Below are 23217 nucleotides of genomic sequence, written 5' to 3' on the forward strand. Positions count from 1 at the left end.
CATTTTTGGGGGGGGGGGGGGCTATTTTTTGGGGTGGGGGGGTCAGTTCCAGGGGACCCATTTTGGGGTCTCCATTTCTGGGGGGGGGGTGTGTCTATCTTTTGGGGGGAGGGGTCAGTTCCAGGTGACCCATTTTGGGGTCCCCATTTTTTGGGGGGGGTCAGTTCCAGGTGACCCATTTTGGGGTCTCCATTTTTGGGGGGTGTGTGTCTATTTTTTGGGGTGGGGGGGTCAGTTCCAGGGGACCCATTTTTGGGGTGGGGGGGTCAGTTCCAGGTGACCCATTTTTTTGGGGGGGGTGTCTATTTTTTGGGGGGGGGGGTCAGTTCCAGGTGACCCATTTTGGGGTCCCCATTTTTGGGGGGGTTGTGTCTATTTTTTGGGGTGGGGGTCAGTTCCAGGTGACCCCCAAACGGTCAAACCCCAACTCAAACCCATCCTTTATTCCATTGGCAGCTGCCCGGGAGGGGGGCGTGGCTTTCCCTGTGAGGGGGGCGTGGCTTTCCCTGTGAGAGGGCGTGGCCTGTCCCCAGAGGGCGTGGCTAAAGGGTGGGGTGCTTTGGGGGGGCCCGGGCGAGTTTTTCGGGGTGGTCCGAGGCCATGAGGGAGATGTCCCGGAAGATGTCGAGGTAGGTGTCGTCACCTGGGGGGGAGGGGGGGAATCCCCGTTGGGGACCCCAAAATCCAGGGATCCTCCCAAAAAAAAACCCCCAAAATTGGACTGCCCCCCTCAAACCTGGGGAGCCCCTCAAGGACCCCCTCAAGGTCAGCTCGAGCCCCCCCAAAATAGGTGTTGGGACCCCCCCCCTCCCAAATCCAGGGAGCCCCCAAAACTACCTCAGCACACCCCCCCCAAAAAAGCCACCCCTCAGTCCTTCCCAGGGACCCCCCAAATCCAGGGACACCCCAAAACCTGCTGCCCCCAAATCCAAGGACCCCCCAAACTTGGATCTCCCCCCTCCCCAGGTCCCTCAGGGGCAGAGAACCCCCCAAAACCCACCCCAGAACCTCCCCAAAATCCACCCCAGAACCCCCAAAAATCCACCCCCAGAACCCCCCAAAATCCACCCCTCAACCTCCCCAGGACCCCCCAAATCCAGGGACCCCCCCCCAAAACCCAAGGACCCCCCCAAACTTGGGTCTCCCCCCTCCCCAGGTCCCTCAGGGGCAGAGAACCCCCCCAAAATCCACCCCAGAACCCCCCAAAATCCACCCCCTAATCTTCCTCAGGACCCCTCAAATCCAGGGACCCCCCCCAAAACCCAAGGACCCCCCAATCTTGGGTCTTCCCCCTTCCCAGGTCCCTCAGGGGCAGAGAACCCCCCAAAATCCACTCCAGCACCTCCCAAAATCCACCCCCTAATCCTCCCCAGGACCCCCCAAATCCAAGAACCCCCCCCAAAGGTTGCTCCCCCCAAACTTGAGACCCCTCCAGGTCTCTCAGGGTCAGAGAACCCCCCAAACCCACCCCAGCACCCCCCAAAAACCCACCCCCCGATCCTCCCCAGGACCCCCCAAAGCCCCGAGGACCCCCCCAAACCTCCCCCCAGACCCACCAGTCTGTCCCTGGGCCACCTCCAGCTCCCTCATCTTGGCCAAAACGCAGCCTGGGGGGGGGGGGGAAAACGGGGTGAAAAACGGGGTGTCCCCCCCCAAAGACCCCCCCCCCCCGGGCCCGGGACCCCCCCCGGGGGTCTCACAGGGTGACGATGTCGGCGTTGGCCGAGTCCATGGCGATGCTCAGGGGGTCCCTCCCCTCGGCGTCCACGGCGTTGATGTCGGCCCCCCGCTTCAGGAACAGGCAGGCCAGGCTGCAATTTGGGGAGGGGCATTTTGGGGGTCAGGGGGACGCAGGGATTTGGGGGGAGCAGGGATTTTGGGGGGCGCAGGGGTTTGGGGGGACTCGGGATTCGAGGGGGGGAAATGGAGGTTGGGGTCACCCATCCAGGCGCCGACCGGGGCGGGGCCTGCTGAGCTTCGGAGAGGGGAGACTGTGCTGGGACCCCCAGAGGGGGGATTTTTAGGGGGTTCGGGGGGGAGTTGCACCCCCAAATGGGAGAGAGACCCCCCCCAAGGGAATAGGGACCCCCAAAAGGGGGAGAGGGACCCCCACCAAGGAAGAGCAAAACCCCCGGCAGGGAACAGGAACCCCACTCAAAAAATAGAACAGGGACACCCCCAAGAGAATGAGACCCCCTCAAAAGGGAATATGAACCCCAAAAGCGAGCAGAAGTGCCCCCAAAGAGTTAGGGACCCCCACAAAGGTCCCTTAAAAATAAGGGGTCGCCCCTGTTTAAACACCTCAGTCAGGTCACCCATCCAGGCCCCAGCCGGGGCGGACCCTGCTGAGCTTCCCCCCACAGCCGCCTTAGGGGTGGGCGCCGCCACCATTGCCCTAAATGGGAGCGGGATTTCGGGCCCCCCCCCGGCCCCCCACCAGTCCCCCCAGTGGGTCACTGGGGGCCGCACCCAGTATGGCCCAGTATGGTGGCGTGGTGCAGCGGCCCCCCGCCCGCGGCTGTCGCTCTGGTTCACGCTGGCCCCGTTCTGCAGCAGGAACTCGCAGGCCAGCAGGGAATTCTTTGGGAAAAGGGCAGGATTAGGGACCCCCCCCCAGCACCTGGGGGTGCCCCCCCTCGCCCCCAGTGCCCCCCCCAGTGCCCTCTGGTGACTGGGGGGGTCTTGGGGGGATCTGGGGGGGTCTGGGGGGTCTTGGGGGGATCTGGGGGCGTCTGGGGGGTCTTGAGTGGAGTCCTGGGGGAAATGGGGGGGTCTATGGAGAGCCTTAAAGGGGTCTGGGGGGGCTTTAGAGGGGTCTGGGGGTCTTAGAGGGGTCTGGGGGGGTCTTAGAGGGGTTCTGGGGTGTCTTGGGTGAGGTCCTGGGGGGAAATGGGGAGTCTGGAGGGGTCTTGGGGGGGTCTGGGGAGGTCTTGAGTGGGGTCCAGGGGAAAATGGGGGTGTCTAGGAGGGTGTTAGAGGGGTCCTGGGGAGGTCTTGGAGGGAAATGGGGGGGCCTGGGGGGGCCTTAGAGGGGTCTGGGGAGGTCTTGGAGGGAAATGGGGGGGGGTCTGGGGGGGCCTTAGAGGGGGGTCTGGGGAGTCTTAGACAGGTCTGGGGAAGTCTTGGGTGGGGTCCTGGAGGGTCCTGGGGGGATCTGGGGGGTCTGGGGTGGGGTCCTGGGGGAAATGGGGGGGGTCTGGGGGGGCCTTAGAGGGGCCTGGGGGGTCTTAGAGGGGTCTGTGGGGTGGTGGGGGATCTGGGGAGGTCTTGGGTGGGGTCCTGGGGGGCAATGAGGGTGTCTGGGGGGGTTTAGTTACGGTGGCCACGGCCCTCGAGCAGGGGGGTCCGGTTGTCCTCGGCGCCGTTGACCCAGCCGGGGTCGGCGCCGTGGGCCAGCGCGTCGGCCATGGTGGGCAAGCGCCGGCGCCGGGCGGCCCAGTAGAGCAGAGCCCCGGGGTGCAGCAGGGGGCGCCCCTCGGGGTCACACGGCTCTGGGGGGCGGAGCTTCAGGACACGCCCACGGGGCGCGAGACACGCCCACCCTTGAGAAGACACGCCCACCCCCACGGGAAGACACGCCCACCCCCACAAAGCCGCCCCATGGCCTCTGCTGTGGGAGGTGGTTGGGTTGGAAGCCACGCCCACCGGGCGGGAAGCCACGCCCACATCAGTGAAGCCACGCCCACACCAGTGAAGCCACGCCCACCCACGCTCGGTTGCGCCCACACCTCCCAAATCGTCCCCCAAACTTCTGCTGGTTCATCAGCCACACCCACTGGGCAAGGAGGCCACGCCCACCTCGTGGTGACCACGCCCACCATGGCAAGACACACCCATCCTGCCCCCGCCCGCTGCTGGGAGGGGGGTTGGTTCAAAAGCCACACCCACAAGGCTGGGAGGCCACGCCCACATCACTCAAGACACGCTTGGCCCCGCCCTCCAAGCCCCTCCCACTCTGCTGGGAGGTGGTTGGTTTGTAAGCCACGCCCATGTGGATAGGAAGCCACGCCCACATCACTGGAAGCCACGCCCACACCTCCCAAATCCTCCCTCACCCTCTGCTGATTGGTGGTTGGTTCATAAGCCCCGCCCACAATGCCAGGAGACCACGCCCACCCATTCTGACCACGCCCATCCAAGGCAAGACACGCCCACTCCCCTCCCACCCCCAACCTCTGCTGGGAGGTGCTTGGCACACAAGCCACGCCCACCTGGCAAAAGCCACACCCTTTTACCCCCAGGCCCCGCCCCTTCACCCAAGCCCCTCCTCTTCATCTCAAACCACACCCCTTTGCCCCCAACCCCCGCCCACTTACCCCAAACCCCACCCCACTTGCCCCAAACCCCACCCCTTTGCTCTCAAGCCCCGCCCCTTTACCCCAAACCCCGCCCCATTATCAGGAGCCTCCACCCCTTCCCCAAAGCCCCGCCCCTTTGCTCTCAAGCCCCGCCCCTTTACCCCAAAGCCCCACCCCTCCCCAAAGCCCCGCCCCCTTTCTCAGCCCCTACCTGGGGGTTGGGGGGTCCCGCGGGGGGCGGGGCCGGCGCGGGGGGCGGGGCTCTGGCGCGAGGGGCGGGGGCTTGGGGGGGAGTCCCGCCCCTCCCCCCGCCGGGAGCCCCCTCAGGAATTTCTTCTCCACGTATTTTGGCGCGGATCCAACTCTCCCGCTGGGCCCTGGGGGGGCACGGGGGGGCTGCGGGGGGCTGGGGGGGGGCTTGAGTGGGGTCCTAGGGGGTCCTGGGGGGATCTTGGGGGGATCTGGGGGGGTCTTGGGGGGAAATGGGGGGGGCTGGGAGGGGCTTAGAGGGGTCTCGGGGGGGGAAATGGGGGTCCCGGGGGGGGTCTTGGGGGGAAATGGGGGGGGCTGGGGGGGGCTTAGAAGGGTCTGGGGGGGATCTTGGGGGGATCTTTGGGGGATCTGGGGGGGAAATGGGGGGGCTTAGGGGGGCTTAGAGGGGTCTGGGGGGGGAAATGGGGGGCCCGGGGGGGGACACGGGGGGAAATTGGGGGCTCCTGGGGGGGTCTTGGGGGATCTGGAGGGTCCTGGGGGGGGCTGGGGGAAATAGGGGGGGCTGGGGGGGGCTTGAGTGGGGTCCTGGGGGGTCCTGAGGGGATCTTGGGGGGATCTGGGGGGGGTCTGGGGGGGATCTGGGGAGGTCTGGGGGGGGTCTGGGGGGTGATCTGGGGAGGTCTTGGGGGATCTGAAGGGGCTTGGGGGGAAATGGGGGGTCTGGGGGGGTCTTAGAGGGGTTCCCAGGGTGGTCCAGAGGGTCCCAGGATGGTCCCGGGGGTCCCAGGGGGTTCTCAGGGGGTCCCAGGGTGGTCCCAGGGGGTCCCAGGATGGTCCCAGGGGGTCCCAGGGGGGTCTCAGGGGGTCCCAGAGGGGTCTCAGGGGGTCCCCAGGGTGGTCCCAGGGTGGTCCCAGGGGGTCCCAGGATGGTCCCAGGGGGGTCTCAGGGGGTCCCAGGGTGGTCCCAGGGGGGTCCCAGAGGGTCCCAGGATGGTCCCAGGGGGGTCTCAGGGGTCTCAAGGGTGGTCCCAGGGGGGTCCCAGGGGGGTCCCAGGATGGTCCCAGGGGTCTCAGGGGGTCTCAGGGGGTCCCAGGGGGGTCTCAGGGGTTCCCAGAAGGGTCCCATGGGATTCCTGCCCCCATTCTGGGGGGGGCTCAGGGTGTTTGGTGGGGGGGGGGGCTCAGGGGTGTTTGGGCCCCTTCAGTTCCCCCCCCGATACCCCCAGAGAGGGTTTTTTGGGGTCCCTTTTCGGGGGGATTTTGGGGTTTGGGGCCGGGGGTCTCACCGGGAGCAGCCGGGGGGGGGTCTCTTCACCCCCATCTCCTCCACCCGGGCCTCGTAGATGCCGTTCAGGACCCCGTTCCCCAGCTCGCACATCAGCTGGGGACCCCCAAAAACGTCACCCGGGGGGGGGGCCACGGGCACCCCCCGCCCCCCAAAACCCCCCCCCCAGCCCCCCCAAGCCCTCCCCCCAGTCGTCCCAGTTGCCCCAGTTGCCCCAGTTACCTTCACCAGTTCGGGCTCCCCACGAGTCCAAGGTCAGCGAGCGCACCTTGGAGAAGTGAACCCCCAGACTCCTGGGGGGGTCCGGGGGGGGGTCAGAGGGGGGCTTGGGGGGGTTCTAGGGGGGCTCTTGGGGGTCCCTGGGGGGGCTGGGAGGTTTTAGGGGTCCCTAGAGGTCCTGGAGGGGGGGTCCTGGGGGCTCTTGGGGGTCCCTGGGGGTGCTGGGGGGCACTGGGGGGGCTCTTGGGGGTCCCTGAGTGTGCTGGGGGGGGACACTGGGGGGGGTCCCGGGGGGTCTTGGGGGTCCCTGGGGGTGCTGAGGGGCTCTTGGGGGGGTCCTGGGGGCTCTTGGGGGTCCCTGAGGGTGCTGGGGGCTCTTGGGAGTCCCTGGGGGGTGATGGGGGGGGCACTGGGAAGGGTCCTGGGGGCTCCTGGGGGTCCCTGGGGGTGCTGGGGGGGGCATTGAGGGGGGTTCTGGGGACTCTTGGGGGTCCCCTGGGGGGTGCTGGGGGAGGCACTGGGGGGGTGCTGGAGGTCTTGGGGGTCTCTGGGGGTGCTGGGGGGGGGGCATTGGGAAGGGTCCTGGGGGCTCTTGGGGGTCCCTGGGGGTCCCTGAGGGTGCTGGGAGGTCTTGGGGGTCCCTGGGGGTGCTGGGGGGCTCCTGGGGGGGGGTCCGGGGAGGGTCCTGGGGGTCCCTGGGGGTGCTGAGAGGGTCCACAGAGGGCTTTGGGGGGCACTGGGCACCCCTGGAGGGGTCCTGGGGGCTCTTGGGGTGGGTTTGGGTGCCCTGGGGGTGGGTTTTTGGGGGTTTTTGGGGTGGGGGGTGATTCCAGGATGCCCCCCATATTTTTGGGGTGCCCTCACCGGTGGATGCCCAAGCTCTGGATGCAGAGGGGCATGCCCAGGTCTGGGACCCCGGGTGGGTTTGGGAGCCCAGGGGTGGGTTTAGGTGGGTTTGGGATCCCTGGGGAGGGGTTTGGGTGCTTGGGGGTGCCCTGGGAGGGGGTTTTTGGGGTTTTTGGGGTCGGGGGTGATTCCAGGATGCCCCCCCCCCGTTTTTGGGGTGCCCTCACCGGTGGATGCCCAAGCTCTGGATGCAGAGGGGGATGCCCAGCTCTGGGATCCCGGGTGGGTCTGGGATCCCTGGGGGTGGGTTTGGGTGCTCAGGGGTGCCCTGGGATGGGTTTTTTGGGGGTTTTTGGGGTGGGGGTCGATCCCGGGGTTGCCCCCCCCCATTTTTGGGGGTGCCCTCACCGGTGGATGCCCGAGCACTGGATGCAGAGGGGGATGCCCAGGTTGACACTGGGTGGGTCTGGGATCCCTGGGGGTGGGTTTGGGTGCTCGGGGGTGCCCTGGGATGGGTTTTTTGGGGGTTTTTGGGGTGGGGGGTGATTCCAGGATGCCCCCCCACATTTTTGGGGTGCCCTCACCGGTGGATGCCCGAGCACTGGATGCACAGGGGGATGCCCAGGTTGATATTAGGTGGGTTTAGGGAGCCCGGGGGTGCCCCAGGGAGGGGTTTGGGTGGGTCTGGGTGCCCTGGGGAGGGGTTTTGGTGCCGTGGGGTGGATTTTTTGGGGTTTTTGGGGTGGGGGGTCGATCCCGGGGTTGCCCCCCCCCGTTTTTGGGGTGCCCTCACCGGTGGATGCCCGAGCTCTGGATGCAGAGGGGGATGCCCAGGTCTGGGATCCTGGGTGGGTCTGGGATCCCTGGGGGTGGGTTTGGGTGCTCAGGGGTGCCCTGGGATGGGTTTTTGGGGGGTTTTTGGGGGGGGTCGATCCCGGGGTTGCCCCCCCCGTTTTTGGGGTGCCCTCACCGGTGGATGCCCGAGCACTGGATGCAGAGGGGGATGCCCAGGTTGACACTGGGTGGGTCTGGGATCCCTGGGGGTGGGTTTGGGTGCTCGGGGGTGCCCTGGGATGGGTTTTTTGGGGGTTTTTGGGGTGGGGGGTGATTCCAGGATGCCCCCCATATTTTTGGGGTGCCCTCACCGGTGGATGCCCGAGCACTGGATGCAGAGGGGGATGCCCAGGTTGATATTAGGTGGGTTTAGGAGCCCGGGGGTGCCCCAGGGAGGGGTTTGGGTGGGTCTGGGTGCCCTGGGGAGGGGTTTTGGTGCCCTGGGGTGGATTTTTTTGGGGTTTTTGGGGCTGGGGTCGATCCCGGGGTTGCCCCCCCCCGTTTTTGGGGTGCCCTCACCGGTGGATGCCCGAGCACTGGATGCAGAGGGTGATGCCCAGGTTGACGCTGGCCCACTCGGGGTGGGGGGGCTCGGCAGTCGCAGCAGCTCCCGTTGCCCTCGGGCCCCCCCAGCACCGCCGGCAGCACCTCCTGGGACACGGGGGGGGCCCCCCCTGGGACCCCCCCGGACCCCCGACACCGACCACGCCCGCTCGGGGGGCTGGGGGGGACAGGGGGGGGGTCGGTGAGGGGCGGGGGGACCCTCCCGGAGAGGGGGTTGGGGGGCCCTGAGAGCCCCCAAAGAGGGGTTTGGGGGTCCCTGATCCCCCCAAAGAGGGGTTTGGGGATCCTTTTCCACCCTCAGGAGGGTTTTGGGGTCCCCAATCCCACCCCAGGAAGGTTTTGGGGTCTCTGATCCCACCCCAGGAAGGTTTTGGGGTCTCTGATCCCACCCCCAGAAAGGGTTTTGGGGTCCCTGATCCCCCCAAAGAGGGGTTTGGTGTCCCTTTTCCGCCCTCAGGAGGGTTTTGGGGTCCCCAATCCCACCCAAAGAGGGGTTTGGGGGTCCCTGATCCCACTCAAAGAGGGGTTTGGGGTCCCTTTTCCGCCCTCAGGACAGTTTGGGGGTCCCTGATCACACCCAAAGAGGGATTTTGGGGGCCCTGAGACCCCCAAAGAGGGATTTGGGGTCCCTTTTCCACCCTCGGGAAGGTTTTGGGGTCCCCACCTGTCCCGGGGGGGGGTTTTGGGGAGCTCGAGGTGTTTTGGGGGTCCCAGGGGGTGTTTTTTGGGGGGGGTCTCACCTGCCCTCGGGGGGTTTTGGGGGTCCCAGGGGGTGTTTTTGGGGGTCTCACCTGCCCCGGGGGGGGTTTTGGGGGTCCCAGGGTATTTTGGTGGTCCAGGGTATTTTAGGGGTGTTTTTAGGGGGTCTCACCTGCCCCGGGGGGGGTTTTGGTGGTCCCAGGGTATTTTGGGGGTCCCAGGGTGTGTTTTTGGGGTCTCACCTGCCCCGGGGGGGGTTTTGGTGGTCCCAGGGTATTTTGGTGGTCCCAGGGTATTTTGGGGGTGTTTTTGGGGGTCTCACCTGCCCCAGGGGGGGTTTTGGGGGTCCCAGGGTATTTTAGGGGTGTTTCTGGGGGTCTCACCTGCCCCGGGGGGGTTTTGGGGGTCCCAGGGTGTGTTTTTGGGGGTCTCACCTGCCCCGGGGGGGGTTTTGGGGGTCCCAGGGTGAAGGCCCTGCCGATGCTGCTCTGCACCGCGCTGAGCCAGCGGCGCTGCTGCCCCCCCGAATCCGCCTGCAGGACACACGACCTGGGGGGGAAAGGGGATTTGGGGTGACCCCCGGGGGGTTTGGGGCACCCCCGGGGGGTTTGGGGGCCCTCCCCGATTTTTTGGGGTCCCCCCAGGGGGTTTTTGGGGGTCCTCGAGGTCGTTTTGGAGCCCCGAGTTTGGGGAATCGGGAGGTTTTGGGGTCTCCCCCAGGAGGATTTTGGGGTCCCCTCTGGGATTTTGGGGTCCCCCAGGAGGGTTTGGGGCACCCCCGGGGGGTTTGGGGGCCCTCCCCGATTTTTTGGGGTCCCCCCAGGGGGGTTTTGGGGATCCCTGGGGTTATTTTGGGGGGGTTTGGAGCCCCAAGCTTGGGGGATCGGGAGGTTTTGGGGTCTCCCCCAGGAGGGTTTTGGGGTCCCCTGTGGGGTTTGGGGTCACCCCCGGGGGGTTTGGGGGCCCTCCCCGATTTTTTGGGGTCCCCCAGGAGAGTTTTGGGGTCCCTTGGGGGCAGATTTGGGGGTCTCCAGGGTTGTTTTGAGGGGTTGGGAGGGGGTTTCAGTGGGTTTGGGGGCAATTTCAGAGTCCCCTCAGGTTTTGGGGTCCCCCAGGAGGGGCTTGGGGGCCCTTGAAGGCAGATTTGGAGATCCCTGGGGTTGTTTTGTGGGGTTTGGAGAGGAATTCATTGGGTTTGGGGGGAATTTTGGGGACTCCTCTGGGGTTTTGGAGTCCCCCAGGAGGGTTTTGGGGTCCCTTGGGAGCAGATTTGGGGATCCCCGGGGTTGTTTTGTGGGGTTTGGAAGGGATTTCAGTGGGTTTGGGGGGGCGGATTTTGAAGAGTTTGGGGGGATTTTAAAGGGTTTGGGGAGGACTTTGGGGGGATTTTGGGGTCCCCTCGTGTTTTGGGGTCCCCCAGGAGGGTTTTGGGGTCCGTTGGAGAAAGATTTGGGGATCCCCAGGGTTGTTTTGTGGGGTTTGGAGAGGATTTTAAAGGGTTTGGGGGGATTTTGGGGGGGATTTCGGGGTCCCCTCGGGTTCTGGGGTCCCTCAGGAGGTTTTTGGGGTCCCCCAGGAGGGTTTGGGGTCCCCCAGGAGGGTTTTGGGGTCCCTTGGGAGCAGATTTGGGGATCCCCGGGGTTGTTTTGTGGGGTTTGGAAGGGATTTCAGTGGGTTTGGGGGGGCGGATTTTGAAGAGTTTGGGGGGATTTTAAAGGGTTTGGGGGGATTTTGGGGGGGATTTTGGGGTCCCCTCGGGTCCTGGGGTCCCCCAGGAGGGTTTTGGGGTCCCATGAGGGCAGATTTGGGGATCCCTGGGGTTGTTTTGTGGGGTTTGGAGAGGATTTCAAAGGGTTTGGGGGGGATTTCGGGGTCCCCTCGGGTTCTGGGGTCCCTCAGGAGGTTTTTGGGGTCCCCCAGGAGGGTTTTGGGGTCCCTCAGGAGGGTTTTGGGGTCCCTTGGGAGCAGATTTGGGGATCCTCGGGGTTGTTTTGTGGGGTTTGGAAGGGATTTCAGTGGGTTTGGGGGGGTGGATTTTGAAGAGTTTGGGGGGATTTTAAAGGGTTTGGGGAGGACTTTGGGGGGATTTTGGGGTCCCCTCGTGTTTTGGGGTCCCCCAGGAGGGTTTTGGGGTCCGTTGGAGAAAGATTTGGGGATCCCCAGGGTTGTTTTGTGGGGTTTGGAGAGGATTTTAAAGGGTTTGGGGGGATTTTGGGGGGGATTTCGGGGTCCCCTCGGGTTTTGGGGTCCCCCAGGAGGGTTTTGGGGTCCCCCAGGAGGGTTTTGGGGTCCCCCCCGGGGTTTGGGGGCTCACTTGGAGGGCGAGACGACCTCGAAGCAGAAGCGCCGCTCGAGGTCCGGGCAGGGTTTGACGGTGCAGAGCCGCAGGTCCTCCACCACCACCGTGGGGGGGTCCTGGGGGACCCCAAAAACTCAGACCGGGGGGGCTCCCCCAAAATCAGGCACCCTAAAACATGGCCCACCTAAAACCTGGCCCCACAAACTGATATCCCAAAACAGAACCTCTGAATTGAGCCCCAAAACTGACACCCCAAAACCCGGCACCCTAAAACCTGGCCCCCAAAAACTGACACCCCCAAATTACCCCTCCAAAAAGTGACACCCCCAAAAGTGACACCCCAAAAACTGACACCTCAAAATTGACCCCCAAACTGACACCCCAAAACCGAACCCCCAAATTGAACCCCAAAAACTTGACACCCTAAAACCCAACCCCAAAACTGACACCCCGAAATTGCCCCCCAAAAATGAAACCCCCAAATTGAACCCCAAAACTGAAACCCCAAAACCTGGCACCCTAAAACCTGGCCCCAAAAACTGACACCCCAAAACTGAACCCCCCAAAACTGAACCCCCAAAACCTGAAACCCTAAAACCCAAAACTGAACCCCCAAAACGCCCCCCAGACCCTCCAAATCCCCCCCTGGACACCCCAAAACCCCTCCAGACTCCCTTGGGTCCCCCCAAAACTTCCCCAGGACCCCCCAACCCCCCCCAGGTCCCCCTAAACCCCATCTGGATCCCCCCAAACCCCCTTTGGCCCCTTTAACGCCCCTCAGACTCCCCCAGGACCCCCCAAGCCCCTCCAGGACCCCCCCAAAACCCCCCCAGGACCCCCCAAACACCCCAAACCCCCTCGACAAGCCCCCCTGGGCTCCCCCAAAACCCCCTCTGGACCTCCCCAAACCCCCTCTGGACCCCCCCAAACCCCCTTTGGTCCCCTCTAAACCACCCCCAGACCCCCAAACCCCCCCTGGGCCCCCCCAAAACCCCCCCTGGGCTCCCCCCAAACCCCCTCTGGACCCCCCCAAACCCCCTTTGGTCCCCTCTAAACCACTCCCAGACCCCCAAACCCCCCCTGGGCCCCCCCCAAACCCCCCCTGGGCCCCCCCAAAACCCCCCCTGGGCTCCCCCCAAACCCCCTCTGGACCCCCCCAAACCCCCTTTGGTCCCCTCTAAACCACCCCCAGACCCCCAAACCCCCCTCGGACCCCCCCAAGTCCCCCAGATGCCCCCAACCCCCCCCGCAGGACCCCCCAAAACCCCCCCCCAGGACCCCCAGACCCACCCGGGCCCGTTTCAGATACACCAGTTGGTTGCTGCGGATGAAGAACCAGCGCCTGGGGAGGGAAAAAGGGGGGGTCAGGGGGGACCCCAAAACCTCGGGGGGGACCCCAAAACCACCCTGGGGGTCAGGGGGGACCCCAAAACCTCGGGGGGAGACCCCAAAACCTCCCTGGGGGTCAGGGGGGACCCCAAAACCTCGGGGGGGGACCCCAAAACCACCCTGGGGGCCAGGGGGGACCCCAAAACCTCGGGGGAGACCCCAAAACCACCCTGGGGGTCAGGGGGGACCCCAAAACCTCGGGGGATACCCCAAAACCACCCTGGGGTGTTTAGGGGGGTGTAGGGGGGGGATTTGGGGGTTCCAGGGTGGATTTTGGGGTGGATTTGGGGTGTTTTGTGGTGTTTTGGGGGTCCCAGAACGTATTTGGGGGGGTGTGTGGGGTATTTATGGGGTTCCAGGGTGGATTTGGGGTGGATTTGGTGTGTTTTGGGGTTCTGGGGTGGATTTGGGGTGTTTTGGTGGTTCCAGGGTGGATTTGGGGTGGATTTGGGGTGTTTTGGGTTTCTGGGGTGGATTTGGGGGGGGGGGGTAGGGGGTATTTATGGGGTTCCAGGGTGGATTTTGGGGTGGTTTTGAGGTGTTTTGGGGTTCCACGATGGATTTAGGGAGCTTTGGGGTGGTTTTGGGGTGTCTTGGGGTGGTTTTGGGGTGGTTTGGGGTTCCAGGATGGATTTGGGGTGGTTTTGGGGTGTTTTGGGGGTATTTTGGGGTGTTTTGGGGTATTTTTGGGGTATTTTGGGGTGGTTTTGGGGTATTTTGGGGTGGTTTGGGGGTATTTTTGGGGTATTTTGGGGTATTTTTGGGTGTTTTGGGGTATTTTGGGGTGTTTTGGGGTGGTTTTGGGGTATTTTGCGGGTGGTTTGGGGGTATTTTGGGGTGGTTTGGGGTTCCAGGATGGATTTGGGGTGTTTTGGGGGTATTTTGGGGTGTTTTTGGGTGTTTTGGGGTATTTTTGGGGTATTTTGGGGTGTTTAGGGGGTATTTTGGGGTGATTTTGGGGTATTTTGGGGTATTTTGGGGTGGTTTTGGGGTGTTTTGGGGTGATTTTGGGGTATTTTGGGGTATTTTGGGGTGTTTTGGGGTGGTTTTGGGGTACCTGCTCCAGGTGCGGAAGGCGTTGCTCGCTCTCTTGTACAGGTAACCCTCCATGGGCGGGGCCTCAGGCCCCGCCTCCTCCGAGGCCCCGCCCACCATCTCCTGTGACAGGTCCTGGGGGGTTGTCTGTCATCATGGCCCCGCCCACAACCTGCATGGCCCCGCCCCAAACCAGCTGGCCCCGCCCCCTCGGCCGTGCCACCTCCCCATTGGTCCTGGGGATCAAGCCACGCCCCCTTCACCGAGGTGTCAATCAACTTGGCCCCGCCCACAAATCAAGCCCCACCCCCTGGGTTGTCAATCAATGCCCGTCAGGTTGGCCCCGCCCACCACCACCTGTCAATCAGCCCAGAGCTGCCAATCACAGCTGGCCCCGCCCCCACATCAATCAATCAAACTGCTCCACCCACCTGTCAATCAACAGTGACTCCGCCCCTTCCTGCTGCCATTTGGGTTAAGCCCCGCCCAGTCGCTGTAGCCCCGCCCCTTAGCGATGGCTCCACCCCCACACCAGACCACACCTCCTCTGGTGGAGCCACGCCAAAAATAGCAAAGACCACACCCCCAAGCCCCCCATGTTTGGCTCCGCCCCCTCTGGGTTAGACCACGCCCCTGACCCCCTGGCCACGCCCCCAAATGCCATTAAAAGCCCTCCCACTAGTTTGGGCTCCGCCCTTGGGGTTTGGCTCCACCCCCTCCGGGCAAGACCACACCTAGTCCACGCCCACACCCCATAGGCCACGCCCATGCCCTGGCCACGCCCACGTCCCCCGGCCACGCCCACCTGCTGCATGAGGAGGTGGTGCCGCTGCTCCAGGTCCCGCTGCCGCCGAGCCCCCTCCAGCTCCCGCCGCTCCAGCTGGGGGGGACCCCCCAAAAATGGGTCACTGGGACCCCCCAATCCCTGCAGGACCCCCCAGACCCCCCCGGGACCCCCCAAATCCCTGGGGAACCCCCCCGGATCCCCCCAAATCCGGGACCTGCCGCCGAGCCCCCTCCAGCTCCCGCTGCTCCAGCTGGGGGGACCCCCCCAAAAACGGGTCACTGGGACCCCCCCAAATCCCTGCAGGACCCCCCAAATCCCTGCAGGACCCCCCAGACCACCTCAGGGCCCCCCAAATCCCTGGGGAACCCTTCCGCTCCCTCAGGACCCCCCAAATCCACGGGGTTTTTTTTGGGGGGGGTTGGGGAGTTTTTTGGGGGGTTTTGGGGGTCCCACCTGCGCCCCCAGGTGCCCCCGGAAGTCGCGGGTCTCGGTGGATTTGGGGGGGTTTTGGGTGATCCCTTGGAGGTGGGATTTTGGGGGGTTTTTGGGTTTTTTTGGGGGGTCCCACCTGCGCCCCCAGGTGCCCCCGGAAGTTGCGGGTTTGGTGGATTTGGGGGGGATTTGGGGGGGATTTGGGGGGGTTTTGGGGGATGTCTTGGAGGGTTTTTTTGGGGGGGTTTTGGGGGGATTTTGGGGGTCCCACCTGCGCCCCCAGGTGCCCCCGGAAGTCGCGGGTCTCGGTGGATTTGGGGGGGTCCCTTGGAGGTGGGATTTTGGGGGTTTTTTGGGGGTTTTTTGGGGGAGGATTAGGGGATTTTGGGGGGGATTTTGGGGTCCCACCTGCGCCCCCAGGTGCCCCCGGAAGTCGCGGGTCTTGGGGGATTTGGGGGGTATTTGGGGGGGTTTTGGGGGATTCCTTGGAGGTGAGGTTTGGGGTTTTTTTGGGAGGTTTAGGGGGGTTTGGGGGATTCCTTGGAGGTGGGGTTTTGGGTTTTTTTTGGGGGGGGTTGGTGGTTTTGGGGGGGGTTTTGGGGGATTCCTTGGAGGTGGGGTTTTGGGTTTTTTTGGTTTTTTTTCTGGGGGGGAGTGGGGTTTTTTTGGGAGGGTTTTGGTGCTTTTTGGGGGGGGGTTAGGGGATTACTTGGAGGTGAGTTTTGGGATTTTGGGAGTTTTTTTGGGGGGTAGTTTTAGGAGATTTTTGGGGGGGCTTTGGGGGATTCCTTGGAGGTAGGATTTTGGGGGTTTTTGGGGGGAGGGTTAGGGGATTTTGGGGGGGATTTTGGGGTCCCACCTGCGCCCCCAGGTGCCCCTGGAAGTCGCGGGTCTTGGTGGATTTGGGGGGGTTTTGGGGGTCCCTTGGAGGTGGGATTTTGGGGGGTTTTTTGGGGGGAGGGTTAGGGGATTTTGGGGGGATTTTGGGGGTCCCACCTGCGCCCCCAGGTGCCCCCGGAAGTCGCGGGTCTCCGTCTCCCCCCGGTGGCCGCGGGTGTAAAACGCGGCCTGAGCCTCGAGCAGCGACAGCACCTTTTGGGGGGGGGGAGAGAGGTCGGTGTCACCCCCCCGGGACCCACAAACCCACCCCCGGCACCCTCAAATCCCCCCCGGGACCCCCAAACCCACCCCCGGGACCCTCAAATCCCCCCCGGGACCCACAAACCCACCCCCGGGACCCTCAAATCCCCCCCGGGACCCCCAAACCCACCCCCGGGACCCTCAAATCCCCCTCGGGACCCCCAAACCCACCCCCGGGACCCTCAAATCCCCCTCGGGACCCCCAAACCCACCCCCGGGACCTCCAAATCCCCCTCGGGACACCCAGACCCTCCCCGGGACCCCTAAACCACCCTCAGGACCCCCAAACCCACCCCCGGGACCTCCAAATCCCCCTCGGGACACCCAGACCCCACCCAGGACCCCCAAACCACCCTCAGGACCCCCAAACCCACCCCCGGGACCTCCAAATCCCCCTTGGGACACCCAGACTCTCCTCGGGACCCCCAGATCCATCCCGGGACCCCCAAGTCCCCCTCAGGACCCCCAGACCCCACCCAGGACCCTGAAACCACCCTCAGGACCCCCCAGATCCACCCTGAGAGTCCCAAATCCCCCTTGAGTCACCCAGACCCTCCTCGGGACCCCCAAACCATCCTCAGGACCTGCAGACCCGCCCTGGGACCCCCAGATCCACCTCGGGACCCCCAAGTCCTCCTCCAGACACCCAGAGCCCACCCAGGACCCCCAAATCCCCCTCGGGACCCCCAAATCCCCCTCGGGACCCCTGAAATCTCTCCAAACACCTTCCCAGGACCCCCCAAAATCCCCAAAGGAACCCCAAATCCCCCCCTCCAAATCCCTTCCAGAGACCCCCCAAACCCTCTCAGAGGCCCAGGGACCCCCCCAGGCCCCCCCAGGACCACCCCAAGACCCCCCAAAACCCCACAGGGACCCCCAAATGCTCCCCAGGACCCCCCAAACCCTCCCCAGGACTCCCCAAAATCCCCAAAGAAACCCCAAATCCCCCCCCTCCAAACCCCTTCCAGAGACCCCAAACCCCCTCAGAGGCCCAGAGACCCCCCCAGGCCCCCCAGGGACCCCCCAGGACCTCCCTAAGACCCCCCAAAACCCCACAGGGCCCTCCAAATGCTCCCCAGGACCCCCCAAACCTCCCCAGGACCCCCCAAAATCCCCAAAGAAACCCCAATCCCCCCCCCAAATCCCTTCCAGAGACCCCCAAATCCCCTCAGAGACACAAAGACCCCCAAGGCCACCCCAGAGACCCCCGGGGACCCCCCAAAACCTCCCTGGCACCCCTCAGGACCCCCCCAAATCCCCAAAGAAACCCCAAATCCCCCCCCTCCAAATCCCTTCCAGAGACCCCAAAACCCCCTCAGAGACCCAAGGACCCCACAAAGACCCCCAGGGACCCCCGGGGACCCCCCCAGACCCCCCCAATCCCACTCACGAACTGCAGAATCTCCGTTTGCTTCTTGTCTTCCAGCACGTTCAGCTGGGGGGGGAGGGGAGGGTTAGGCCACGCCCACCGTGACCACGCCCACACAAGCCACACCCCCTCACGGCCCCACCCACAGAGGCTCCGCCCCTTCAAGACCAGCCCCACTTGGCCCCGCCCCTTTAAGCCCCTTTAAGCCCCGCCCACCATTTCCACTCACATAAGCCCCGCCCACTCAAAGCCACGCCCGACAAGCCCCACCCCATTGGGCCCCTCCCTACACAAACCCCGCCTCCCAGAAGCCCCGCCCACACACAACCCCCACCAACAAAGAAGCCACGCCCCCAGGTTCATCCTCCAATGTCACGCCCTCGAGCCACGCCCAAACCACGCCCACAAAGCCCCACCCCCTCCAGGTTTGTTCCTGTTCTAGCCCCGCCCCCACAGAAACCCCGCCCACCCCCACGGGACCCTCCCACCCAAGCTCCGCCCACATTCACACGTCTAGTCCTGCCCCCTCCCTCAAGCCCCGCCCACTCAAGCCCCGCCCACTCAGGCAGCTTCTCATATAAGACTCCTCTGAAGCCCCGCCCACCTGCAGCACATAGTCCATCCCCTTGACTCTGGCCACGCCCATCCCCATTAAGCCCCTCCCACCTGCAGCACATAGTCCATCCCCTTGACTCTGGCCACGCCCATTCCCATTAAGCCCCACCCACCTGCAGCATGTAGCCCATACCCCGATTCTGGCCACGCCCACCCCACTAAGCCCCGCCCATCCCATTAAGCCCCACCCACCTGCAGCACATGGTCCATCCCCCTGTCTCTGACCACGCCCACCCCATTAAGCCCCGCCTACCTGCAGCACATGGTCCATCCCCCTGTCTCTGACCACGCCCACCCACATTAAGACCCCACCCACCCCATTAAGCCCCGCCCACCTGCAGTACTTATACCAGCCCCCTTCCTCTGGCCCCGCCCACCTGCAGCACGTAGTCCAGCCCCCTGGCTCTGGCCACGCCCCTGGCCCCGCCCAGCGCCGCCGCCGCCTCCTGAGCCTCCAGGGGGCGCCGTCGCGGCACCTCGGCGTGGTGCTGCAGCGCCCCCTGCAGGGCGTCCTGCGCCCGCGCCCAGTCCCGGCCCAGGGAGCGCAGACCACGGAGACCCCTGGAATGACCCCAAATAACCCAAAATAACCCAAAATTGGGGGTTAAACCCCACCCAAACCCCTCCCAGCCCCTGCAGGGCGTCCTGCGCCCGCGCCCAGTCCCGGCCCAGGGAGCGGAGACCACGGAGACCCCTAAAATAACCCCAAAATAACCCAAAATTGGGGGTTAAACCCCACCCAACCCCCCCCCAGCCCCTGCAGGGCGTCCTGCGCCCGCGCCCAGTCCCGGCCCAGGGAGCGGAGACCACGGAGACCCCTGGAATGACCCCAAATAACCCAAAATTGGGGCATTGGGACCCCCCCAAGCCCACAGAGACCCTGGAGACCCTTGAAATGACCAAAAATAACCCAAAATTGGGGGTTAAACCCCACCCAGAGCCCTCACAGACCCCGGAGACCCCTGGAATGACCCAAAAATTGGGGGTACTGGGACCCCCAGAGCCCACACAGACCCCTGAAATGACCCCAAAATAACCCAAAATAACCCCAAAATTGGGGTGCTGGGACCCCCCAGAACCCCACACAGACCTCGGAGACCCCTGGAATGACCCCAAAATAACCCAAAATTGGGGTGCTGGGATCCCCAGAGCCCCACACAGACCCCAAAGACCCCTAAAATAACCCAAAACTGGGGGTTAAACCCCATCCTGACCCTCTGGGGACCCCCCGGGACCCCCCCAGGCCCCCCCAGTCCCCCCATCCCGCCTCACTCCCGGAGCAGGGGCTGGAGGTGCCTCCTCAGGGCGCTCTGGGTGCAGCTCCGCAGCTCCTGGGGGCGGGGCCGAGCCAAAAAGGGGCGTGGTCAGTCCACAATAGGGGCGTGGTCCAACCAGAAGGGCGTGGTCATGCAATAAAGGGGCGTGGTCAGGTCAGTAGGGGGCGTGGTCAGAAAAAAGGGGCGTGGTCATGCCAGAAGGGGCGTGGTCAGGATGCAAAGGGGTGAGGAGGGGTTTGAGGGAAGGGGTGTGGCTTTGGAGAAGGGGCGTGGTCAAGGAAGGGGGCGTGGTTTGACTAAAAGGGTGTGGTCAGGCACAGAGGGCGTGGTCTGGTCAATGAAGGGGCGGGGCCAGGTGAGACAGTTGGGGAAGGGGGTGTGGCTTGGAGACAAGGGGTGTGGCCTGAAGGGAGAGGGCGGGGTTTTGTCCTGGGGGCGTGGTCACAGAGATGGGCGGGACCAAATTGGGGCCAGGTGGGGGTGGGGCTTAAAGGGGAGGAGCATGGGGAGGGGGCGTGGTCAGAGGGGTGCAGCCATGGAAGGGGCGTGGTCACAATGGGGGGGCGTGGTCACAGAGGTGGGGGTGTGTCGCCAGGGAATGGGGGCGTGGTCTCAGGGGAAGGGGGTGTGTCCCTGCAAAAAGGGGGCGTGGCCTGACCTCGTGGCTGTCCATCATCTGCTCCAGGGAGTCACAGAACCGCTCCAGGGCCTCCTGGGGGGGTCACAGCGGGGTCACGGAGGGGTCACAGCAGGGTCATGACCCCCCCCCCCTTCTGAACCCCTCAAAGACCCCCCAAGGACCCCCCGACCTTCCCTGAGGCCCCCAAAGCCCCCCAAGGACCCCCAAACCCCCTAAGACCCCCCCCAAACCCCCTGACCTTCCCTGAGCCCCCCAAAGCCCCCCAGGGACCCCCCCAAAACCCCTGGGCCCCCCCCCAAACCCCCCAAGGGACCCCCCCAAAACCCCTGGGACCCCCCCCAAACCCCCCAACCTTCCCTGAGCCCCCCAAAGCCCCCCCAGGGACCCCCAAACCCTCCCAGACTCCCGGAGACCCCCAAGGACCCCTTGACCTTCCCTGAGCACCCCAAAAACTCCCCCAGGGACCCCCAAACACACAGGGACCCCCCCCCAAACCATCTCAGGCTCCCTGAGACCCCCAAAGACCCCCCCGATCTTCCCTGAGTACCCCAAAGCCCCCCAAGGACCCCCAAACCCCCCCAGGGACCCCCAAACCCCCTGAGCCCCCCAAAAGCTCCCCAGGGACCCCCCGACTTTCTCTGAGCCCCCCAAAGCCCCCCAGGGACCCCCTGACCTTCCCTGAGCCCCCCAAACTCCCCCAGGGACCCTCAAACCCCCAGGGACCCCCCCCTAAACCCCCCCAGACTCCCGGAGACCCCCAAAGACCCCCCGACCTTTCCTCAGACCCCCAAAAATCCCCAAGGACCCCCCAACCTTTCCTGAGCCCCCCAAAGCCCCCCCGGGCCCCCCCCCCCCCGGGGATTTTGGGGGGTCTCACCTTGAGCAGGGGGTCCCCCCGGGGGGTCCCCGCGAGCTCCCGGAGCCCCGCGGCGAAGGCGCGGCTGGAACCTTCCAGAACCCGCCCGGCCTCCAGCGCTGCTGAGCACAGCTTGGACACCTGGGGGGGACCCCAAAAACACCCCAAAAACACCCCAGAAACACCCCCAAACCTGAGCACAGCTTGGACACCTGGGGGACCCCAAAAACACCCCAAAAACCACCTGGGTCACCCCAAAAACACCCCAAAACCTGAGCACAGCTTGGACACCTGGGGGGACCCCAAAAACACACCTGGGTCACCCCAAAAACACCCCCAAACCTGAGCACAGCTTGGACACCTGGGGGACCCCAAAAACACCCCAAAACCTGAGCACAGCTTGGACACCTGGGGGGGACCCCAAAAACCACCTGGGTCACCCCAAAAACACCCCCAAACCTGAGCACAGCTTGGACACCTGGGGGGACCCCAAAAACACCCCAAAAACCACCTGGGTCACCCCAAAACCACCCCAAAACCTGAGCACAGCTTGGACACCTGGGGGGACCCCAAAAACACCCCAAAAACACCCCAAAAACACCCCAAAACCTGAGCACAGCTTGGACACCTGGGGGACCCCAAAAACACACCTGGGTCACCCCAAAAACACCCCAAAAACCACCCCAAAAACACACCTGGGTCACCCCAAAAACACCCCAAAACCTGAGCACAGCTTGGACACCTGGGGGACCCCAAAAACACCCCAAAACCACCCCAAAAACACCCCAAAACCTGAGCACAGCTTGGACACCTGGGGGACCCCAAAACCACCCCAAAAACACCCCAAAAACACCCCAAAAACACCCCAAAACCTGAGCACAGCTTGGACACCTGGGGGACCCCAAAACCACCCCAAAACCTGAGCACAGCTTGGACACCTGGGGGGACCCCAAAAACACCCCAAAAACACCCCAAAAACACCCCAAAACCTGAGCACAGCTTGGACACTTGGGGGGACCCCAAAAACACCCCAAAAACCACCTGGGTCACCCCAAAAACACCCCAAAACCTGAGCACAGCTTGGACACCTGGGGGGACCCCAAAAATACCCCAAAACCACCCCAAAAACCACCTGGGTCACCCCAAAACCTGAGCACAGCTTGGACACCTGGGGGACCCCAAAAACACCCCCAAAACACCCCAAAAAACACCTGGGTCACCCCAAAACCTGAGCACAGCTTGGACACCTGGGGGACCCCAAAAACACACCTGGGTCACCCCAAAAACACCCCAAAACCTGAGCACAGCTTGGACACCTGGGGGACCCCAAAAACACCCCAGAACCACCCCCAAAAACACCCCAAAAACACCCCAAAACCTGAGCACAGCTTGGACACCTGGGGGGACCCCAAAACCACCCCAAAACCACCCCAAAAAACCACCTGGGTCACCCCAAAAACACCCCCAAACCTGAGCACAGCTTGGACACCTGGGGGGACCCCAAAAACACCCCAAAACCACCCCAAAAAACCACCTGGGTCACCCCAAAAACACCCCAAAACCTGAGCACAGATTGGACACCTGGGGGGACCCCAAAAACACCCCAGAACCACCCCAAAAACCACCTGGGTCACCCCAAAACCTGAGTAGAGATTGGACACCTGGGGGGACCCCAAAAACACCCCAAAAACCACCCAGGTCACCCCAAAAACCTGAGCACAGCTTGGACACCTGGGGGACCCCAAAAACACCCCCAAAACACCCCAAAAAACACCTGGGTCACCCCAAAAACTGAGCACAGCTTGGACACCTGGGGGGACCCCAAAACTCCCCCGGGATCACCCCAAAACCCCTCCGGGGTCACCCCAAAATCCCCCCAAACCCCAAACTCCCCCCCCGGTCACCCCAAAACTCCCCCAAACCCCCCCGGGGTCGCTCCAACCCCCCCCCCCAAAAACCTCCAGGACCCCCCCAATCCACCCCAATCCCCCCTTCCCACCCCCCCCAGAGTTTGGGGTCCCCCCCCCAAAGATTTTGGGGTCCCCCCCTCCCAGATTTTGGGGTCCCCCCTCACCTTCTCCAGGTGGGTCTCGAGTTCGGCCACGTCGGCCTCGGCCTCTTCCACGGCCGCCCTGGGGGGGTTTGGGGGAGATTTGGGGGTCACTGGGGGGGTTTGGGGGGTCACTGAAGGGGTTTGGGGGGTCCTGGGAGGGTTTGGGGGTCATTTGGGGGGTCACTGAGGGGGTTTGGGGGGTCACTGAAGGGGTTTGGGGGGTCCTGGGAGGGTTTGGGGGCGATTTGGGGGGTCACTGGGGGGGTTTGGGGGCCATTTGGGGGTCACTGGGGGGTTTTGGGGGGTCCTGGGGGGGTTTGGGGGCAATTTTGGGGGGTCACTGGGGGGGTTTGGGGGGTCACTGGGG

The 23217-nt window shown here is 64.4% G+C and overlaps 1 protein-coding gene across 1 annotated transcript; it reads right to left on the minus strand.

The window, feature by feature from the left end:
- Positions 1-439: 439 nt before the first annotated feature.
- Positions 440-22929, minus strand: LOC127465787 (arf-GAP with coiled-coil, ANK repeat and PH domain-containing protein 1-like; the record flags this gene model as incomplete). Its single annotated transcript, XM_051776315.1, is given in 27 exon segments — positions 440-643; positions 1557-1599; positions 1601-1607; positions 1701-1811; positions 2470-2507; positions 2509-2580; positions 3318-3329; positions 3331-3751; positions 3799-3854; positions 4510-4675; positions 5798-5892; positions 6019-6036; positions 6038-6089; positions 8215-8282; positions 8284-8416; positions 9397-9507; positions 11273-11373; positions 12548-12599; positions 13704-13816; positions 14487-14561; positions 15897-15992; positions 17431-17475; positions 18402-18585; positions 19297-19355; positions 19960-20013; positions 20819-20938; positions 22872-22929. Coding segments are annotated over 27 exon segments (2461 nt in total), but the record flags the coding sequence as incomplete, so codon positions are not given.
- Positions 22930-23217: the final 288 nt, after the last annotated feature.

Source organism: Manacus candei, unplaced genomic scaffold (assembly GCF_025592945.1).
Source record: "Manacus candei isolate 608988 ecotype Guabito, Panama unplaced genomic scaffold, ASM2559294v1 h1tg000490l, whole genome shotgun sequence".
Taxonomy (NCBI): Eukaryota; Metazoa; Chordata; class Aves; order Passeriformes; family Pipridae; genus Manacus; species Manacus candei.